At 45.4% G+C, this 22,577-nt stretch overlaps 1 protein-coding gene across 1 annotated transcript in view; it reads left to right on the top strand.

Annotated features, from left to right (window-relative positions):
* Positions 1-22,079, top strand: part of CD83 (CD83 molecule) — a gene marked incomplete at both ends in the record, with an annotated part of 38,127 nt that extends 16,048 nt beyond the window's left edge. The window contains 4 exons of the mRNA XM_084260639.1: positions 9,878-10,008; positions 19,710-19,923; positions 20,038-20,141; positions 21,921-22,079. Coding sequence (XP_084116765.1) covers positions 9,878-10,008; positions 19,710-19,923; positions 20,038-20,141; positions 21,921-22,079 — 608 coding nt within the window. The remainder of the gene's footprint in view (positions 1-9,877; positions 10,009-19,709; positions 19,924-20,037; positions 20,142-21,920) is intronic.
* Positions 22,080-22,577: the final 498 nt, after the last annotated feature.

The raw sequence follows: 22,577 nt of genomic DNA, 5'->3' as shown, positions 1-22,577 counted from the left end.
CTGCCCTGCCACCCTGGGATTTCCCCCTGGCTCTCACTGCACTCTGACAGCTATGATATAAAACTGCCGGTGCTCTCTGAACCATGTCAAGGGATTACATCCTGCCTCTGCTATTCAATCTGGCACTCGGTTCCCTAGAGGAAAGATAACAGACTAAAAGAACAAACCTACAGAGATTTTGTAAATCTCCAGTGCCTTCTGCAAGCTAGGGCAACAATGGTTTGTGAAAAGCAGAGAAAAAGAGGTCTAAAGGCAAGCAAATTGGCTAAAGCAGTATCAAAGCTCTCCTGATGCTCTCTTGGCAGCTCCTGATGCTTGTCAGGTTAGGCTGTGGTGTCTCAGGATGTTTCTGGCCTTAGCTGGTCACCTATGCAACTGAACTTGATAGGGATGAAGAAGGAGATCCCTTAGTCACCAAAGTCTACATCCTAGTGAACTGAACTAGCCACAGTCACCTCAGTGTATGCCAATATCTCAGTCTGGTGTCTATGGTATGGGTGCTATTTCTGGCCAGCAAGTGATGGGTCAATAACTCATGGCAATGGGTGGTCAAGAGTAGTTTCTTATAAGTCACCTTATCATGAACCCCCAAGAGCTTGAGAGTCACAGCCCTCGGGACATAGGTCATTTTAGTATCTTCAGATATTTGTCACTCCTTCCTCTTTTAAAAGGCCACCAAGTTGTCTCTACCCACACTGCTGTCTAGTTCCATTACACTTAGAAGAGCTATATTTGTCACAGCTCTAGCGAAAACTTTCTATTTTTCATTTCTCCATTTCTCAGTGCTCATCCTCCCACCATGCGTCACCTGCTTCCTCAGCCTCCCCCTCAAGACACAGCGGTTCCCCTTTCTGTTATGTGCATCAGCATGGTTACTAAAGGTTTTGTTGACGACAGCTGGGCTGAAGGAATGAGGGAGGGATGTGGGACCTGAGGTCTGGGATAACCTGCTATCCTATTGTTTTGAAGAAAGTAGTTCCCAGGGACTTTATAGGCACTCAGATGAGCACGCTTCCTTGTCTAGTTATCCTGGTGCCTCATCTCCAGACAAGCTGGACTGTCGGGGAAGGCAGCGGGCCTGCCAGCAACCTGACTCTCCTCACAGAAGACACAGGCCTTGACAATATCCTCATGTTCCTGTGAGACAGGAAAGTTACTCATGCTGAAAGGTTTTTGGTTATCACATTCACAAAACACAGTGGCCTTGAAGACAGGGGTACAGACTGCCCTAAACCAAGAAGGAGTTGTGGGAAGGTCTTTGGGAGTAAGTGAACATGTCATGAACCATCCATAATAAATGGTCGGCACAGCAGGTCTGCAGATAGTTTTAGACATCAAAGGTAAACTGACAATGTTTGGCTATAAGGTATGCTTATCAGAACCTGTTATAATTACTAACCAAACAGCTTGGTGTGAACAGTGTGTGTAACCAATTAGCAAGTTTTTAGCTTGCCATGTTTGCAGTAACAAATGTATATAATCTGTGTGATTTCTCTCAATAAATGGCTTCACCTTAATTCATATCGGATTGCGTGTTGCCCATTGCCAATCTCTGCACTGGACTCCATCCTAGACTACCTCCTGTGAAGCTGCTCCTCTAGAGATGACTACGCACCTGGTACCTGGTGTTTCACAGCCCTTGTTGAGTGTTGATGCTCTGCATTTTGCTGTTGCCTCCTAGGCCTTGTTGTCTTCCATGAGTGTGGAGCTCTCAGGTGGTAGATATTTGTTTTGAAACCTAAAGGAGAGTGAAGGACCAACTGTCAGTATATAGAAGAAATGTAACCAAAAGGACTGAATGTATTTCAACCCCAGCCCTGCTTTCAGTATAAGGTCTCTTGTTTCCAAGTCACAATTCCTGCCTCCTCTGGAATGCCTCTACTCAGAGCAGTTGAACTGAAATGCTTGTAAAATGGCCTTCCAACCTAAATGAAGTGAAGATGCAAAGCATACCTTAGGGCAAAGCAGGGTATGTAGTTAACAGCTACATATCTCAGAATTCCTTGTATGAGTGCTTTTTGTTCTCACCTTCCCCAATCTGGGTGTGCCTGACAAGGAATAAGAGAGAACCTAGAGACTTACAGCAGGTCCAAATCATGGTGCTGGGTGGTATAAAAGGAGATTGCCAGAGGGGGAATTTGCCTGGCTCCTTGTTTTAGGTACCTGTATAGCTCTTCCTGGGGGTATCTGTGCCTGGAGCTGGGGAGGAAGCCCGTCAGACCCCTACTAATCATAAGCACACTAAAGCAGCAGCTGGGTATTTAAATAGTGAGCAGGCAAGGAGTCCTCAGCGTGCTCCACTGAGTGCTATAAATCATTATTTACTCAACTCACAGGTAAAGACTATGCATACCCAGTACCATTAGCCTGACATCCTAGTCCCTGGGGCCCCAGCACCTAAATTAGAAGATTTCAGGATAACTGAGAGTTACTTTAGTATCACCACTGAGCAATCCTACCTCCAGGCTTGTATAGCTGTAGAGGTAGGTGGAGGCTTTGTGATACCAGAAAGGACTGTGTGGTGATAAGGCTGCTGGATGCAGTATCTGCTTGCCGGGTGGTGTGGAATATCTGGGCAGGCTCTAAAGGAAGGCTTGAAGAAGCCTTTGGACACAGTGTATGGACAGATGACCTCAGGAAGGAAGGAGAGGGCTGATGGAGACAAAATGCACGCACAGTCAGATGGTAGGCTGGAAGCCAGCAGCCCCACAGTAGCTTCAGCTGGAATGCCTCCAACACCACAAGCAGGGCTGAACTGGGAGAAACAGGGAAATTCTCAAGGAGTGGCCAGGAAATGGTTGGAGACGAAGGATTCGAACTTGTTAGGAAATGAGCAAACTTTCAGAATGTTTGTAGTCGGATACAGGTAAACTAAAATTAAACCAGTGACAGCACTTAAGAGGGTGTTGAGAGATTTTTTTTTTTAAATTGAAGGGAGAAGCTGACAAGTGCTAAAACGTGATTCAGGGTGGCACATATTCAGAGGAGGAAGTCAGGAAAGCTTTATCCTCCAGTGAATAACAATAATTTAGTGAAGCTTAAATAGAAAGAAGGAAGAATATTCAAACAAAAAGAAACCTGCAGTATGGGGGGTGGTTGTGGGGGAAAGCTTCTTTATGAAGGTACAAATGTAACAAACAAGATGGGAAAGCAAAAATGCTTGACTTTAAACATGTATAGTCTCATAATACATGTATCAGAAATTTGACAAGAAGAAGATAATTGATCAGATGCCTGATCAAAGCACAAACAATTAAAAAAATGTGACAGAGGATGCAACAGCAGTAGAGGCGGTAACATATTAGAGAAAGCTTTGTGCTGAATCAAATTAGCAAATTAATTGTATTTAAAAATCGGCACAGAATGGACATAACCTGACATTCCTGGCCTAAGTCAGTAGCATGCTATATCACAGGGTTTGATTAAGTACCTGTTATCTATTACACACTGAAGAAGATCAGAATTGCTGATAGGGCAAGAAGTGCAACAGCAACAGGAGATACCAATTTTCCCCATGCATATTGGGCAAATGTCACATCAGGGACTGATGCTACAGAGAAGGAAGATAGTGTTGCTGCATGAAAGAGCCTACAAAAGCCCTGATAATGTGCAAAATCTTTTTAAAAATGCCCTTGCTCATGGGGTTCTTCATAACAGTGACCATACTTAGACTCAGCATTCTTGCCCAGGCAACAAAAGCCAAAAACCCCAGCTAGGATGGAATTACATAGGAATGAGGAACCTTGTTAAAAAGAAACTAAAATGGATGCCTGAAGGCTAAAATTTAAAAGTAACATGTAAGAGAACATTTGCTCTAAGCGTCTGTGTATGGACAAAGACTTTGGAAAGACCAAAAGGGAAGTTGACATGGCTAACAGCAGGATAAAGGAATTTATTAGAAGCAGAAGAAAATAGAAGTTATGTCCAAGAATGGAAAATAGAAAAGATCATAAACTTTGGCAAGCTAAATGAAAACCACAACAAGGTCAGCCATATAGAAACCCAGCAATAATTTCCAAAGACATAAAGGTCCATCAGTAATGGCTCTGAGAAAAAATAAGGCACCCTGGGACAAGAGAAAGAGTCATCTATTAAAAAGGGAGGATAAATGGCCAGGGTTCACATTTGAGGGAGGTCTCCAGTCATGTTTGAGGGGGGTTTGTTCCTGGGCTCCTGCTGTTTAAACTGTTTATAAATGAATGGGAAAAGAGGACATATGGTGAGAAAGCAAGCTGGTGAAGGCACAAAGTTATTACACGTAGTAGGGGTGAGATGCCTTAACTCTTTTCAGGCTAGACAAGGGTTCTGTTGAAGCGTCAGTGTATGTCTGTGCTGGTCTTACCCTCTGAATGACCTGGGGGAAGCCAAATGACTGAGGGGAACAACAAAGGAGAGAAAAGAGAAAGGTCAGAATCAAAGTATCAGAAATGCATAGACAGGGAACCAGAGGAGGATGCAAGGCATGCCACCCTGAAGACGTATGAGGAGCCAGTGGACAGTGCCCATTGGTGCCATGCTGGGAGAGAGAAAAGAAAAAGGAATAGATGTAGGCTCCGCAGTCACCAGGACTCCGTCAGCAGGCTTCCTCTTTCTGCTGCTGGGGATGGTGGGGGAAGTTGATCAGGAAGTCCCATGACTCAGTGGGACCTCAGATGGTGAATGTATAAAAAAACCCACCCTACAACAAGAGGTCTTGGAGGCACTGGGGCAGGGGGGGAGGCTGTAGCATGACAGAGTTGGTCTGTGTGCATGGTCAGGCCCCCGGATGGCATGCAATGGTCAGGGCATGCTGTGAGACCTCCTGTTAGCACCCCTGTATGCCTGCTCCAAAGAGGATTTCCTGACCTATGTTCGTTGGCAGTCCATGGGGTCAGCTAGGAGTACAAGATGACCTACTAGTACCCTTCATTCTCCCACAACGTAAGAGGTTTCATATCATGTGCATCTAAGGAGGATGTACAGCCAGAGAAAATGGAAGAGAGCACTAGGAAGTGCAAGCATTTCCACAGCACGATTTGTGGACAGTCCAGCTAAACATTTGATGTCTACTAAAACAGTGCCTGGCTGAACATGGTAAGGAGATGCAAGGTCCAAGAGGGAACTCTGGAAGGATGGGACTATGTTGGGACTACTGTTACGGAATTCAGTGGAGACAGGTGGCAATACTCTGTTCCTTACCTTCTGAAGAAGGCAGCATGGACAACCCCACATGGAGGGTGAGCAATGGAGGGGCCACCAAAATCTACAAGCCATGGTCTAAGATGTCCCTAGTCCTGGCAATGCTAGCACTATCCAGAACATAGATGACAAAAGAAGAACTAGGGACAGTTAAAGTGAGATTTCAAAGTGCACCTCCAGCAGACACTGCAGTTTGAGTGCAGCACCTTGGCCTGCTTGGTGACCTGATAGCTCACTGTTGGAGACAAGATACCAGGCTAGATGGAGCTTTATACAGCCTTATTCTACTTCTATAGGAGCAATGTATAAACACAGGATAAGTTCTTGCTCCCATTTGCTTAAGGGCAATTCCTAAACTACTGGGCCAACGGTTTCTAAAGAGGCTTCTGATTTTGGTCACCTCCACTTTGGGTCACGTTTCAGTTTCTGTGTGAGTTTGCCTGATGACTGCTTTGACAGACAGGGCTGGCACAACTCAAACAGCTCATTCCGAAGTCCAGGCATTTCAGAGGAGCGTCTGTTTGTGTATAATTAGTTGGATGTTATTTATTAAGCTGGCAGCAGGAGACAGGCTGTAGCACAAAGCTCTGTGCTGCCTAGCAGGTCACACTTGCAGTGTTTTGGTTTCTCAGTAGTGCGGGGTTGCCACTGTTTAAACAGCAAAGTCAGACCCTGACCCAACATCTGCTGCGAAGGAGCGAAGAAGAGAGCTTTGCCCTTAAACTTCCCTGAGTTTACTTTGTGAGTAGTCTACGTACCTCTCATTAGCTGCAATCTGGAAGCTCTCAGTTGCTTTTAATTGTTGGTGTGGTGAGCATCAAGACCCTAGCATGACAGGAAAGTAAACGCTGTGACTGCAGCTCTGCTGGGCCCCTCAAAACACACAGCTACACCGTATTTGTGGCTGTGGATTCTTCTGTTACTGTTCCTTCAGTTGACAGTGCCACATTACACACAGTATATTATTTTAAAAATGTTTGTCTAATAAAACATGAAACAAAAGCTTTCCTGGCTTTGTCAGTTGAACCAAAGCAGACAGTTTTTATTGCTGCAAAGGAAATTAATAATAATAAACCAATAAACAACCAACCCCCCCTTCACCAGTGGCTTCACAATGGACATGAGCCACGTGGACGAACCTTGCTCAAACCAGGAACCTAAACACAGTGTAACAATGGCTATTTGATATCACATCCCATACAGAAAAATCTGTGTCCTGCCACAAATGCTCTGTCTTAACCTTTGATTCTTCATTGTGGAGAGCTCTGGAGTCCTTGCAGAGCCCCAAATTGTTTGGGGTTTTTTTTAAGCTCTCTGGTCCCTGATAAGCATGGGTAGTCAGGGACAAATACATGAAATAAGAAGGATTCTGATATACCCTTCTGCATCCAACACACAGCAATTTAAAAAAAAAAAAAAAGTTCCACTACCAAAGAGCTCATGGAGCCAATACCTATCTGGTTCAAGCAAAAAGGATACAATTCCATGAACAGCATTCTCAAGGCTCTATCCACACAGAAAAAATACACAGTTTTGACTTTTTCACCTTATCCCATGAATCCATCCCACATCCTCGTGCTTCTAGCCTCATTTCCCACAGAGGATGAAATTTCTGTGATCATGCCATCTGGCTGTCTATCAGCCAGTATGTTCTGAACCTGCTTTCTATCAAACTGTCAGGGGGATCGGGGCTCAAAGAGAATTAAGTGCCTATGAAATTTATGAAAATCAGCATGTGGGTCGAAGTCAGAGACTCAAAACGAGTGCCCTTGCTAAGGGAAAGGTAGGCAGAACGCAGCCGTTTTAAATGCTGCTTGCTAATGTCAGTCATCACGTGCGTGGCTCTGGACTCACCAGAGCAGATGGTGCTTCTTGCTCAGCGAGACTGAGGGCTTACAGTCGGTGAAGCGAGCGGTACAGGAGATGGAAGGAGAGGAAGAGGACACACCTGTAGGAAAGCTGGTCTCACTGGGTCTGCGTTTAATGATCAGCTTCCACTTACTCACAGAGCCGTGCCGCTCCTCTGGTTTCTGAGGGCCTTGCAAGGATGTGGATCTGTTTCTCGTGGAGAGAGCTGACAGGCAATCACTGCATCTTCACTCCCACATTTGAACATGTCCCGCTGAGCTCCCATTGCTTCCACTGCTCAGGACTGGAGTAAAACTCAAGGCAACTTAAAGGGCTTTGAAGACAATAGGTTCTCTTTGAAACCATATAGAGGATATTAAAAGTTAGGATGGAAAGTACAGCCTGGTTCAAAGTTTCCCTAAAGAAAAAATCCCAACCAGGGAAAGTTTAGAAGCAAAATTATTTCATCTCCCCCCAGCAAAGGGAGTTTTTTTGCTTTTCATTTCTTGTTCTCTTCACATACTGTGCTGTAGAACAGCAGCTGAGTTTAAGTAATTCTGGAGAAAAAGAACTGTTTTGTTTGAAGCTCTGCCTCTCCTGGAGGAAGGGGCAGAGGAGAAGTGTATTTTTAAGAATCCTAACTCCTGTATTTTAACTAACTGAGGAAGAATGCTGTTTAACATCACCTTGGCAAGTGTGTGTGGCAGGCATGTTTCCCAAATTAAAGTGAAGCCTGACCCTTTACACTTACCTTCAGCACGCTTCTGCATGGGCAAAGGTGAGACCTCAGCCTCAGGCATGCTGCAGCCCCTCCACGTAACATCTGGCCAGGCCGTTTTGGGGAAGGTTGCTGTGGGTTGACCCCCCAAGCAGGAGCAGGAGCTTACTGTGGTTTGCTCACTGGGGGTTTCCCCACAATGAAAAGGCAGGTAGAGAAGGTTTTTACCTCTGGATTGGTTCATGAAGGGTAAATATATTGCTCCACAGGACTCAGAGGAAGAGGCACTTGGGTGAAAGCTGAGTGCCCTTCTTGGAGGTGGGCTTGACGGGTGACTGACTCATAGGGGCAGGAGAGCCATCATTTTAGTGAAGAACAGATGTGAAAATATATTAACTGGAGCCCTCTTCTCTCCAAGATTTCCTTCAGCAAGTCCCTTTCACTTCTGTCTTCTCAAGGACTCAATTTTTTCACACAGGAGAAATAACTGAGAGTTCAGAATTTGCTCTCCCTCTAGAGAGATCCACTGGGATTAACATTTTACTTGTGCCTATCTTCTAAGTAATGGGTTGAGATCCTTGAAACTGGAGAACACAAGGAGGAAAAAAAAAATAAATCAAGCTTAGAGCATGTTGTATTTACTATGTTGGTCAATGAAGAAAGAAGCAAAAAGCTTTAAAAATAAGTAGGCTATCTTAACAGTGAGGTCCCCAGTGAAATTACTGTCTGACTTTCCTCACAGAACAGATTGGGGTTTCTGAAAGTGTTACCCACCCACGGCGCTTACTTGTCTGAGTTGGGCTTTTGCATGCAGAGGGCTTGTCAAACAGACTTCTCCTTACAAAGCTCTCTAGAAGCGATTTGACTTTAAGGTGCCAGCCTGATGTGGCTTCCAGGACCCTGGTTTTCAAAAGGGGCTGACCATACACTGTTCACCCATCAAAGCTCAGAAAAACTCATCCTGCATGGCTTCTCTCCATCATGATCTCAGTAGCCTAAAGACAGCAGCCAGAACTGTTTTCCAAAAATAACACGTCAGCAGCTTTGAGTTTCATGATTTGTAAGCGCTTCTGTGATCAACTTCAGACTTCCTCAAAAATTCTCCAGGGGGAAACGACTCTTACAGATCACAAGAAAAGGATTTTTTTTTTCTTTTTCAGCTTAGAGGGGATGTCCAAACGATTCCTCTTTTGGGAGCTGCCTTGGTTATTTTTACCTGAGGAAATTTTCCAGCGTAAAATTCGGTGGAATTATGTCACTCCAGCTGTCCCATGCTCATCCTGAAAGTTACAAAATACACTAAAAGGAGCTACTGCTTCTACACAGGAACGCCTAGATGGGGGGAGTTCCTTGCCTAATGCTACAGAAATACAGTCTGGGTTACTCAGCTGTGTTGTGAATTTTTACTTAGCCCTTAGACCCAAGTCACAGCATCCTTGTGGCATTGGACCTAAGGATTTAAATGTAGTTTCAGAAATGCTGCTGCATACAGCCAGTCTTCACACAGACACTGTTCTGTCAGAGCTGCAGAGGTTGAGAGGGGATTTCGGGAGGCTGACAAACCCTCCCCCCTGCTGTTTTGTCACTCAGGAGAGATGGACGTGCTTTTAGTGCTTATTCTGATACCCTTCACACCAAATCACATGATCAACCTTATTTCTGTTGGCATCAACACAGAACCGGAGGGGGGGGGGGGGGGAAAGACACCCGGAAGACCAAAAGGTAGGCGAGATGCTACCAGCACAAGCGGTTGCAGAAATGGGAGTGACCTAACGGACTGAATGGGAGGAGCTGGGTCCTACACGTAGGGATTTTCCCCATGACGCCAGCTTCAAGATAAGCCATCTGGGGGATTTCCCAGGCTGCCTCCAGAAATATCACTCTATGAGCAGTAGCAGTTTCACTCTGCTCTCACAATCCATCCTGTGAAGAGGCACGCTGCTATCGCTCTGGGATCTGAAGTGGCAAAAGCCATGCCTTTCTTACTCCTGCTTATCATCCTGTGCAGTGGTAAGTGGGTAGCTTGGCATTTTCCTTAGTTTTTAACATTTTTTTGGTGGGAGTACGTTGTGAGATGGCAGGAAGGATTCCTGAGGCAATCTCTTTTAAAGGCGACCTACCTGTGCTTTGCAGTTTTGTCCTTGACCCATGGGGCTTCTCTGGTGATCCCAGATGTTGCTGTGAGATGTGCTGAAGAAGTGCTGCTGCCCTGTAAGGTTCTTCGGGACTCCTCGATCACCTACCAGACAGCAACTTGGTATAAAGTAAGGATAAAAAATGTAAATCTTAAGTTACTTGAGCAGTCTGCTTTGCTTTCCTACCTGATGCTGGCTTCTCTTGTACAAAATGGCTTATTGGATGAAGAGACGTCGGCACAACAGAGATAAGGCAGCAATGAAAGCATTTGAGCTGATCACAGAGAACAGGCATTCTCCCTGTCACTGTGATCCCTGAATTGCTCTTGGCCTGCTTTTCTATGTAACTACTGCTGGCTTCCAGGGATCAGAAATCAGATGATGCCACACCTAGAGCCTGACAAATACTACTCCAAAGAGGAGTCCTTCCAGGATTTTTCTTCAGAGGGAGAAAAAAAAAAAGTATTTAAACCTTGCAACATCAATGATGTTGTCCCTTGCTTAATCTCCTCCCAAACAGAAGCTGTTTGTTTTTTTTTTTCTTTGAAATAGAAGAACTAAACAAGTACTTGCTATTCTTTAGGAAGATTCGGCTTGTGAGGGTAAGCATAAGGGCAGGGCACGAAGGTGGCAGACAGAGGGCTAGAAATTCTGAGTTATCTCTTTGCAGTCATTGGAGTAAAAGTCACATGTTGACTGCCCTTGTTCAGAATTCCCATCTCCAAAGCAGAAGAGCCTTGCTGACCAGCATTTTGTGGGAGGGGCTTCAAGGATCAATCGGCTAGTGAGCATAGAATTTCTGCTCAACACTTTCAAGATGGAATTTCTCATACAAAGAGGGTTAGAGTTGCCCAGCAGTTGAAGAAGTGGCTGTTCATTTGCTGTATGATATCATTTATTTGTATCACAGTGCATAGTTTCAGCTTATGGCGTGAGTAAAAAAGGGAAGATTTTGTTCTCCCTGGTTCCTCACTCCCAGCCATACACTTCTACTGCTTACCAGGCGTCAGTCCTGGGGGTCTTCTGACTGTCCTGCTAAGTCAACTCACGGCTGCCTGCTGTAATCAGAGAAAATCCATCTGCGAATAAAGATTTTGTGGGTTACAGAGCTGAATTACTTACCCGTGTGACAGGAGAGCAGTAGAAGGGAAGGGGAAAGCTCCCTTTTTCAGTGGGTGAGAGCTGTTGATTTATCTCTTCCAGAACATAAGGCCACAGCCTTGGCCTCCCCAGCAGTTTGGTCAGATCGTTTTAAAATTATGCTCTTCAGTAAGCAAAAAAAAAGCCCGTTATTAGATAGGATTTCTGCGGTTAAAACTTGCAATGCATCTGAGTCAGGGCTGGTACAACAATGAGTATCTGACTACTCATGAGGTGACAACCGCAGCCCAAAGGGGCCTAACTCTCAAAGAGCTGTTTCAAACATCTGAACGTGTCAGTGGGAGCTGGGGTAGAGGTTTTGCTTTCTGCTTCAAAAGCTGGAGAAGAACTGGTGTTTTCCAAACAGATATATGCTAATTCTTTAAGGCCCCATTTTTCGCCATGTAGGCAGGGCAAGGCAGGGAGCTCATTGCAGGCAAACCATACAGCCCAGTGGACCTGAAGGAGTTGAGCAGAAGTGGCAAGGGGTGTGTGTGGCAGGAATAAACAGGCAGGTTGACTGAACCCCTGAAAGTTCTCCCCCAAACCAGAGTGGGAAGTCAACAAAACCAGCTTCGGCAGGCTGAGGTGTGGGAGGCCTCCAGAAGCACATCTTTCAGAGTTCAGTGGCAGCTGGGGGCGGCAGGCAGTAAACACGAGCCAAAGGCCATTGCCTTGATGAAAGAGGATAAGAAAACACTGCAGACCAAATTCTGTGTTGTCTTGTAGCTCTTTAACAGGCCCGTGTGGGCACAATTGCTCATGCAGGGGAGGGGGATATTTGAGGATGTCTTTTCTGTGTGCCCCTTCCTTGGTAGCCCTCGTGAGCACAGCTTCCCATTGCAGCATCCAGGCTGTTACAGCCCAGCCACTGCCACTCCCCCGCTCTGTCCCACCAAGGTCTTCTCTCTCTTCCTGCTTCATCCCTTTCGCTCAGGAAAAGGCTGCTCTTTAAGGACTCAGAATGATAGGACCTCATCCTTTTTTTTTTCCTCTCTGCTGGCACTGTTAAAACTACAAGTAGTAACAAAATCCAGCAATCTTCAACTCCTGCCACCATCCTCAGGGGCTGATGGTACCATCTATGGTACAGTAGTCTTCTGGCTACTCCCCCCAGGAGAGGGGTGACAAGTGAGGACTTGCAGTTAATGCAGCTCCTGATGATGCCGGTCCAAGCTGTAGTCACAGTTATGTTAGGAAAAGCACAGCACCAAAACTAAAAAGCCTGATTCTCAGAGGGAAAAAATTAATTTAGGCTCAGTGTTCTTCTACTTGTGGGGCTAGCTAAACTGGCAGCAGCTTGAAGCTCTCCTCTCTGCTACTGTCCCCTCCCAGCACCACAGAAGGAGGGTGGGGGAATGGCAGAGCTACCCAACGCAGAGAATTAACCTGTTATTTAAAAAGCAACTACTGAAGGATTAATCAATAAACACCACGTATACCCCCAATGGGCTAATTAAAAGGTAATTCCAACAAATGGTATGAAATTTCAGACTGTAAAGTTCAAGCAGCTGTTAGGCTAAATCTTTTGTATGAGGTCACTTTGAACTATGCAGTAAATGCAAGCAATTAACCTTTGCTTCTGCTGCTTTAAAAAAATTATGGCGACAGAGTTACGGTGCCGCACGTGTAGCTGTCTGTGCAGGTTCCCCTGCTTACTGCTGGCACCTCTGCACGCTCTCACAAGTTAAAGGACTACTTTTAAATAGCTTGCTACAACCTGTTTAAAAAAGAAAGATGCTATTTATAGTACTTGCTTTTTAAGTTTCGTATGGATTAACTCAAATGAGTTAATATTCTGGGGTCAAGATCCAACTGGAGGTAAAAAGGAAGGGTTGCATCCAGCAGCTCTTTCCCTAATGTCTCGTACTACAGAAAGATGTGCACATGTTTAACCTGTGCCTTGGAGCTAATTAGGTTATTTGCCCGTAGTTCTGTGCAGAATCAGGACAGGAGGCAGTCAGTTCAGCCAAAATGATTTTTACTTAGAAATACTTGAAGTAGGCAGGCCTAGCAGACTGGGGAGAAGGTAGTCCACCAAGTCCTCTTCCAGCCCCTCCCCCCCCCCCCCAGTGCAGCTCTCATCCCACTTGCTGGGTGGCCATGGAAAAATTATAGAGTTCATGATTGTGATACCCTTTAAGCGTGCCCCATTTTAGGACTGCTGGTCAACCCACACATCATAAATCCGTGTATGATCAGCGTGGAAGTTTGCCAGATGAAAGCCAGGTAACCTTTGCATCAGCATCCAGGCACAATCAGGAGCTGTATATGGAAATACCAATTTGGATCTCTATGACCTACCTATGAAATGAGAATCTGGCTAGTGAAACTTTACCTTACCTTTCTGCCTCATAGGGCTATTGAAAACTGAACAGTTTCTCTGTGTAGCACATTGAAAATGAGAACCACTTCATAAAGCCACATAATTATCACTCTATATCCAGTTTGAAAACCAAACTTCAAACACACACAAATGAAGTCCTGGTGAATATTTCACTATTTTGTTCATGTGACAGCCAGAACAGTCTTAACCTAAACCAAGTCTTGAAGAAGAGGAATGTAGGCTATACTTCAGTGGAGAGAGGTCTGTTAACTTTATAACAGTTCCCTGAAAAATATAAAAATTGGGGCAGAATTAGAGGTGGAAGTCATATTACAAAATAAGAATAAACCTTACAGACATTTAATATTAATGGTACCTTGCTTCAAAGGAAATTACTTTTGCTAAATGTGCATAGCTATTATCGATTAGTGTAAGTAGCACAGTTGCTAAATTATTCCAGTCTAATTTCTAGCATGCCCAAAGAGATGGAGTCAAATGCTCCTCAGGCATCTATTCAGCTCCAAGTAGCTCCAACGCATTGATGATTTAAACAGGAAGGGAGAAGCGGAAATTGTTTCATGACCAAACTGATTCTTTAGCCTGACATGAGCTAGTGCTGGATGCCCTTAGCTAGAAAAATCACCCCATAACAGAGGCTGAGTCAGAGGGCTTTTCCAGCTGACTCACATTTGGTTCCTTTGCTATTGTTTTGGGGATGAGCTTTGTTATAGGTTAATAGTTTAATACACCTATTAAGTGATTTCAGTGCAGTTGTGATTCATCATACTCTGGCTATTGGGCATTGCCAGACTTCTAGATATTTTGCTTCAGAAAACAAATACCTTTTGGCTTTATATAGATTTTGGATCTCTTTAGCAGTCAGAAATTTCAACGATGCCATTATTCCTGGTATAATTTTAAACAAAACCACTTTTACAATTATCCCACCCTCAGAAAAAAAATAAGTCAACGTTAATACATTCCACCTTTAATCTGACATCAGTTTTGGAGCTAAACCATTTTGTTTAATAAAAAGTCCTTTATGGTAAGAGTGGATTATATTGGCACTTTGATTTACCTGTGAGCCAACACACGGCCTTAGTGTGAGGAAAGTTTGATGAGAAAAGGTATTTAATGAGAGCAGAGAACACGAGTTAACAACTGCTTGCTCTCACATGTACAGGATAAAATTAAGTTTTAATTGATTAGTTGGGTGGTAAGTACTACAGCATGGGTGAATTGCCTTTGTTTAATGGCATGTAATACTTCAGCAGTTTTCAGAACTGCAGCTCAAAGCCAGACAGCTAGGATTGAGAAAAGCGTTCCTCCTCTTTCTTCCACCTTGTTTTTAGTTCTCTGAAAAAGAAATATTTGGCGAAGAGCACTTAAATTTTAGAGGCCTAATTATTCTACTTATTTCTTGTAATTCATCCAGTCAGGGAACAGAAATGTATCAGCTCAGTGGTAATTTCAATCAAACCTATCTCATTTTAATATCTACTGTATCACCATCACTGTTCTTGCCAAAAAGCTTCAGGCTAGGAGAAACTTAACAGGAATCAGTCAATTGACTAGAGAATACCTGTGAGAAAATCACAGCCTCTTTAGACCAAGTGTTTCCAAGCTTTTGGGAACTAGAATAGCTTTCAATTAAGCTCACTAAAAAAGGCAACTAGAACTGGTTGCTTAGGGCTGTGTCCAGTCCGGTTTTGAATATCTGCAAGGATGGAGACTCCCCACCTCCTCTGGGCAGCCTGTTCCGGTGTTCAACAACACCCATAGTAAAAAAAAAAAAAAAAAAAAAAAAAAGTTAAAAGGTTTCTATTCTGCTTAAATGGAATTTCCTGAATTTCAGTTTGTGTCTATTGCCTCTTGATGTCACAGAGAAGTCTGGCTTCAGCTTCTTTACTGCCCATGGCAATCAGTAAGATGCCCCTCAGCCTTGTCTCCTCCTGGCTGAACAGTCCCAGCTCTCCCAGCCTCTCCTCACACATCAGTCAGATGCTTCAAATCTTTAATCATCTTTGTGGACCTTTGCCAGACTCCCTCCAGTATGTCCACGTCTCTCCTGTGCTGGGGAGCAACAGACCCAGCATTCCGGGTGTCTCACCAGGGCTGAGCAGAATCACCTCCCTCCACCTGCTCAAGTCCTTCTGCCTACTGCAGCCCAGGAGGCTGTTGGCTTTCTTTGCCACAGGGGCTCATCTCTGGCTCATGGTCAACTTGGTATCCACCTGGATACCAGGGCCTTCCCAGAAGGTTATCCCCAGCCTGTTCTGGTGCCTGCGGTTATTCATCCCCAGGCACAGAACTTGGTACTTCCATTCTCTGAACTTCATGAAGTTCCTGTCATCCCGTGTCCCCAGCCTGTTGAGGTCCCTCTGGATGGCAGCATGACCCTTTGCATATCAGCATGACCCTCTGCATATCAGCCACTTATCCCAATGCTGCATCATATGCAAACTTGCTGAGCACGTGCTCTGTCCCAGTCATCAATGAAAGTGTCGGATGGTACCATCCTCGGGGGCAACATTTCCTCTCATGGAGGTGACAGAAAACAGACGTACCTCTCAGCTGATTTCTGAAAAAGCCTGTCAGGGACTTTGCTGCTGGCCAGTCCCTACGTGACGATAAGCATAAATTCACATTTCTTTTGTTGTTTAATTTTCTTAACGGGTAGTTTTATGCAAGTAGGTGGAGTGATGCTGCCAGCCTGCAGGTCCCCATTTCCCAGCAAAATTCTTGCTTCAGTGACCCCCAGCAGCCAGCACGGCAATGAGACACCTTTTATGCAAAGACTCAGTAGTATTTCTACTAGTGTACCCCTGCTTGAGTCACAGTTTACCTCCTGGGTTTTGGTAAAGCCATTAAGAGCAAACATGGGAGCAGGAAAAGATCACCTCCCTTTTCTCCTCCCTTTAGAGGTAGGGATCAGGGGGGAGCCTGTGTGCTGCAGCTTGCATGCCAGTGAGGTGGAAGAGAAATTAAACGCAAACAAACTGAACATGGGTGGAAAATACTTTGCTGATGATGAAGGAAGAGGATGGTCTCTACACAAGTGAGTTGCTGCCACCAACAGTGCTCACTTCCATCCCTGTAAGCTTGTGTGGAATTAATTAGGTAAAACCCCTAGCACTTACCTTGGGCTGTGCTATCACCTGGAGGAGAGTTGGCATGAATTAGCACTGGATTATCATAGGAGCCTGAGCTGCGAAATGACCCATCTGGTGAGAGTCTGCCAGGTAATTCACAGGAGGTGGCAAACAAAGTGGCATTTTAGTAATTTTAGTTAAGTTGGGGGGGAAGTGTTGCGGGGTGGGGAGAGAGGTTAGCTGGAATAGAGCAAGAAACAGAATGATGACCTTACTGAACATCTTGTGGTCTCCCTTTTACACGTCTCGGATATGGGGACACATACTGCAAGTTTTTCTCGTGTGTTTCCTCCCTATTTAGAGAATTTTAAAAGGGAGGCATTGATTTGTCTTTTTTTTTTTTTTTAAAGAAAAAGTATTTTAACAGGAGGTAAGATTGCAGTGGGAAAAGGCTTGGTTCAGGCGTCAGGGAACGGGTCTCTGCCCCCGAGCGGGGATGGACACGCTGCGCGTAGAGGCTGGAAAGATGCCACCAGATGTCCCTGTAGCCTAAAAGATGCAGGGAGGCTGCCGGGCACACCAGCACCTCCACGGGCTGCCTCGCCTGCCTCAGCAAGGGGGAGATCTCGCGGAGGGAGAGAGGCACGCAAAACCTGACACGAACCCACACGTGTGGCCCGCTCCGCCTTCTCCCCAGATGCAAAGGTTCGCGACCAGGCCTAAATCGCGACCGGGGGTCTCCCCGAGCGAGATTGCGCCCGGGTTAAGCTACAGAATAACTTCTCCTTCTGTTTTGGGGGAAGGCCCCATTGGTGCTGCTTCTCGGGCAGTGCTCTGCCTCACGGGGAGCAGGGCCGCGCAGGGCCGCGCAGGGCGAGGTCCTGCTTGTTTGCAGGCCCACCCTCACTGTACCTGCAAAGACAGCTGAGCACATCCAGCAGCTCTGGAGGCAACAATCGATCCTGTCCCTCAGCGTCTCTACAGCATAAGGAAGTTAAAACATTTTCCAGAACTCTCAGTGGGAATCAGTGCATGGTCAGGCATAGGGTACCTGGGCTTAACGTGCTCCTCATATTAGCAGTAGTGATTATGATTGCCTACAGAAAGATCAAAAAGTGTTTTCTGATCCCCAGGTCTCAGTCACAAGAATTACAGAACCATTTACCACCAGAGACAGCAATTATTTATGCTACCAGTATATATAGAGACAGGAAAAACCCCACCTAATTTTCTGCGTTTAGCTCAGCCCTCCAATCTGCATTTTAGGGCAAAGCAAAGGGCAGCCAGGCTGATTCTCTTTATTGCCCTGTGGGCAGTTTTAAATTTCACCGAGGAAGGGGGGTGGTAAGGGAATGGAGAGTGGCAAAAATTAGATCTGAGGGAGGTCAACTCTATCCACTTAACTGCTATTGACCCACTTGTAACCAGAGCTGAGCCCAGGCTGGCTATTGGAATTCCTCTGTCCACAGCTCCGACAATGCGTAGGGCATGAAAATATCTGAATCCCTGAGGCACAGCGAAGTCTCTGCAGCCTGAAAACCACCACAGATACTGCTTGTCTCGTCACTGCTTAGGGCTGAGAGCGCAGTAAGAAAGGGAAGCTGGGGTAAATTTGCTGGGAGATTAAGAGGAAGAAAGCGCTTTCTTCCCTCTTGCTGGGTAACGTATGGAAAGCCCCAGGGAATTACTCCTCTGTGTTTCAGTTGATGCACTAAAAAACCCCCAGACCTTTCTGAGAAAGGGTCTTTGCAGTTATGAAAATTTCGTGCTTTAGTCTGATTCCCCGGTTCCTGAAGGGTTCCCCAGCCTGCAGCCTGTTCTACACCATTTTAGGGCTGCAAAAGTAGCAAAGTGTAATGGAGCACGGGGCCCAGATTTCCCTCCAGACTCCCAAGTACACTTTCCTCGTGAAAACACATGAAAGGGAAACCAGATACTCCTAGGCTCAGTATGAGAAAATTGCGTTAATCTTAATAACTTACAGTGTAACAGTTATACCCTGATGCAGTAGCTGTGCCGATAGAAAATAAGCACCAACTCACAGCCCAGAAATGTGTCTATTAAAATAAAATGATAATAATAATAATAATAAAAAAGCCTTGGCTTATGTTAGGTATAGGTTTGGCTGAAAAGCTGAGCCTTGGACTGTACAAGCTGGCTCTGGCTCCGCTGGTCCACAGAAAGCCTGAATTAATTAATCGGGAAACCTTCACGGAGGGCGTGCTGCCTCGAATCCCAGGGAGCAACGTCGATGAATAAGAATGGACACGGGCTAATTCAAACCCTTCTCCCACCTTTCAAATCAAGTTAGCGATTTCTCTTTTCTTTGAGGTTCCCAGCCAATTGTCATTTTCAGTGCATCCTATCGCCCTGCAGTACAAACTGTTCTGGGAATATACTTCATTCCTCCAGCAGCCTCTCAGCAATGCCAAGGAATGTAGCTCTTCTGGTTACAATTAAGAAATTCAACATACAAATGCTCCCCAAGTGCACCAGAACCTGCCTGTGACCTTCACGCAACTGGATCTGAAGGAGTTGAAATAATTTTTTGTTCTTTGGAAGGAAGGGAGGTGGAGGGAAACCCCCACTCCTCCAGAGAAGTACCATGGTTTCAGGGGTCAGCTGCACAGAAACTGGCACAGGGAAGCACAGTTTCCAGGGCTGCATTCCCACAAGGAGCTCCGGGCTGCAGGGCTGCTGGGAGGATGCCAGCCGGCACTGGCAGAGCTGGCACACTGCAGTGTGTGCCTGCTGGGTGGGCAGGTTTAATTCCTAGCAGTGCACAATGGCAAGTCTGCCTGTTGGGACAAGCAGAGGTAGCAATGGAGCATACCTGCCTGCTGCACCGCTCTCCTGGGGACCTCTGGTCCCAAGAGCCACTGCTGAGCAGCTGGGTAGGGCTGCCTCAGCTCCATCCCCGTGGAACGTGTCTCTTTCCAGTTGACCTCTGTTGGGGCCTCCACACAGACACTTTGAAAGCAAGCTCTACGGCTGCCTTTCATCATGTTGCATGGGTGAGGCAGATTAAGAAGCTACTACAGAATAACTCTATAGTATCTAGTTAGAAATATAGTGTCTACTTAGGATTAAAAAAAAAACAAAACCAAAAACTTTTTGATTGTGAGCATGAATGTATTAGAGTTTAAAAGGTTCCCCCCGACGTCTCTTCAGTCCCTGCATTTTCAGCCATCAGTCTGCTTTAAAAGTTTCTCTCCCTTAAAATTCAGGATGACACTGTTGCCCAAGACAAGAAATACATTTGTGTTTTCCAGATGGCTCGAGATGGCGAAGGGATAGCGTGGAAAGTCCTTGATGTAGCATCTCAGTATCCGGAAGAACTTGGGTGGTCCCTGGAACTCTCCAATGACACCTTTTCACTGAGGATCAAAAACACGACCAGCCGAAACAGCGGGACGTACAAGTGCACTCTGGGGGAACAGAGTGGAGAACGGAACCTGAGCAGCACCGTCACGTTACAAGTGACAGGTACAGTAGAGACTTCGGACTGTCCCATGCTCCATGGGGCATTTCAGGAAGGCAGCGGCTTAAAGTTATTTTACACGTACCAGAACAACATTAACATGTTGCTTTACATTTTAGGTTGCCCTGGAATAGAAGATGAAAAATTGAAAAAATACAAAGCTGAGCTTTTCATGCTGACCTGCCTTGGGATTTTTTACTTGCTGCTCATCTTTTTTACCTGTGTAAGTAGTTCCCTTTCTAAGGAGCTAACCAAAACTCCCCCCTCCCTGTTTCCTCTGCTAGCACCACCTAACACAGCTGGTCAGAAGTTGGCATTCATGCTTGATTTATGATCAAGTCCTTTAAACACACGGTATTTTCAAAGCCAGAGGAAACTCCAGGTGCCTGAGGAACACGAGATGGAGTCCTAAAGAGATAAAACATTTCACTGCACCCTGATCTAACCGAATCAGACTGCACCTCACTGTGCATTTCTGCTTCCAGTTACCCTGAGTACAAGCTACTCTTCAGTTTCTGGGCACATCAACAGCGCTCTGGTTTCATACTTGGGAACAGCATTTTCCCAAGAAGGAGGCACGGCCCCTGGGGTCCTTTCCCCACCTGTGGCATCCCTTTGTCTAGCGGCACAGTGGACAAGTTCAAGTCCACTGATTCTTTTGCCTCTGTTTCCATACCTGTAAATCTGTAACAGCCCCATTTCAGATGGGCATTTTTGTGAAGCTCCATCTTGGTAAACGGACATTTTGAGATCCTTGGAAGATACCCTCCTCAGGGTTTTATCTCTACTCTCAATGCCAGCAGATAGTTCTGGGGAAGGCAGGGAGAGGAAGTACTTGGGAAGCTCAGTTCACAAAAGCAAATGTACGCTTTGCGGTAGTGGTGAAGTCACCACCTCGTGCAGAAAAACCAGGCAGCCTGTGTCTCCTGGCTTAAAGGCAGCACGAGCCTCGGGACTGAGTGCAGTGCAATGCCGGCTGCATTTCTAATTAAAAACAAAACAAAACCCACCCCAGCACTTCAGGAGGTCAAATTTAACTTTTGCTGCCTATTTCATATTTGCCTTCTTGTTTTGCTCCTCAGCAGATGAATCATAACTGTTGATTGGAGAATATCTAATTAGCTGCAGCTAAATGTAGCTTTTCATATATCTTCAGGGAGCAATTAAATTTATGCCTGTCTCTTTTTTCGATTGACAATCCTGCCAGTAATTTGTGCCATTCAGACTAAAGTTTGACAAGATAAATCTTGTAGGAATTTGTTCGGATGCAAGTATGAAAGCAAGGACATCACTCAGAAGAGACAGATGCCCCTGTTATGCTCAGTGTCCTAAAAGAATTTCAGATCTCTACAGAAAATTCTCCTTACAATACATTTTAAAAAGGTCCCAGTTTTAATTGTGTAGTTAAAGAAACGCAGAGCCTGTAGCAAAGATAACCACCCTGGCAGAATTATGCGTATCTTACTCTTGGGTGAGGTCCAGTCTCAGGTATCACCCAGCTTTCATCAAAATTTAATATTGCCCTCATCTCACAAGTGAGCTTTGTTATTTAAAATGCCTGTTAAGTTCTTACAGGTTGCCTTGTCCTCTCCTTTACTGGAGATTGTGTCTTATCTGTACGAAACTAAACAGCAACATTGCATTGAAGACTTGGTTGGCAGGACAGGGGCTGCTTTACTCTGGCAACTTGACAAAAATATTTTGGGCACTGTCCTGTTTTGAAGGCAGGTAGAAGCACACGTGCAAGAGTTTGATGCAAGGCCTGTTCATATGAAAGCTTGAATTAACTACAAGTTTCTTCTCGTGACCTAGACTTTGGTCCTATAAAGCTCCTTGACTTGGCAACACCAGTTTTAATCTGTACTGGGTGCTTCTGCTGACAAACAAAGGAAAAAGACGTAATGAGCTGTGGTTAGCAAGGAGAAAAAGCAAAACTTTCAAACTCAAAAAAAAAGAAAAATTCTTCTCAGTTTTAAGCTTTCCTTTCTGTTTTCTCTTTTAGACATGTCTAAGAAAAGAAAGTATGTCTTCCAATTATCAGAAAACCAGACCAGATATGAAACACATGCTCACCCTCATCAACGTACACAAAGTGACACCCTTCCAGGATTTAAACAGCAACAACACTTCCAAAGCAAAGCTTACTTCAAGCTCTGTCTAAGTTGACGTTGACAGCACGGTGGGCTCATCAGAAGACACGATGGCCAAGTGGCATGGAGAAGGGATAAATGCTACTGCGTGGCCTCATCAGAACAGCCCCAAAGTATCGGCAACCTGTCGGTGACCTGCTTGTGCCAGACAAGCCTTTGAAAAGCACTCATGCACTACAGTAACTCGTGGGAGTTAGGCGACTAAGAAACACCACTGCAGCTATACAACACTGTTACAGTACTGTTTGGAAGCTGGCATCAGCTTTATTTTGCTCTGCTGTGCAGCCCTCTTGTTCTGAGCAAGAGCACGCCTGTGACGCAGAGGCCAGGTTACAGGGAGGCCATGCCAGCACAAAGCTGAGGGATTAAGCTCTTCACTGAACTAATAGCTCTCATCTTTCAAAAGCAAACACAATAGGTGCTGCGGTACGGAAAGATAAGCGTGTGGGGCTGCCTCTGCTCAGTACTCTGAGCCCGCTCTGGATGGGGTTCCTTTACTGCAAACGGGA

The sequence above is a fragment of the Gallinula chloropus genome (assembly GCF_964237585.1).
Source record: "Gallinula chloropus genome assembly, chromosome: 2".
NCBI lineage: Eukaryota > Metazoa > Chordata > Aves > Gruiformes > Rallidae > Gallinula > Gallinula chloropus.
The sequence above is the reverse complement of the archived record's forward strand: the minus strand, read 5'-3'. Positions and strand labels throughout refer to the sequence as shown.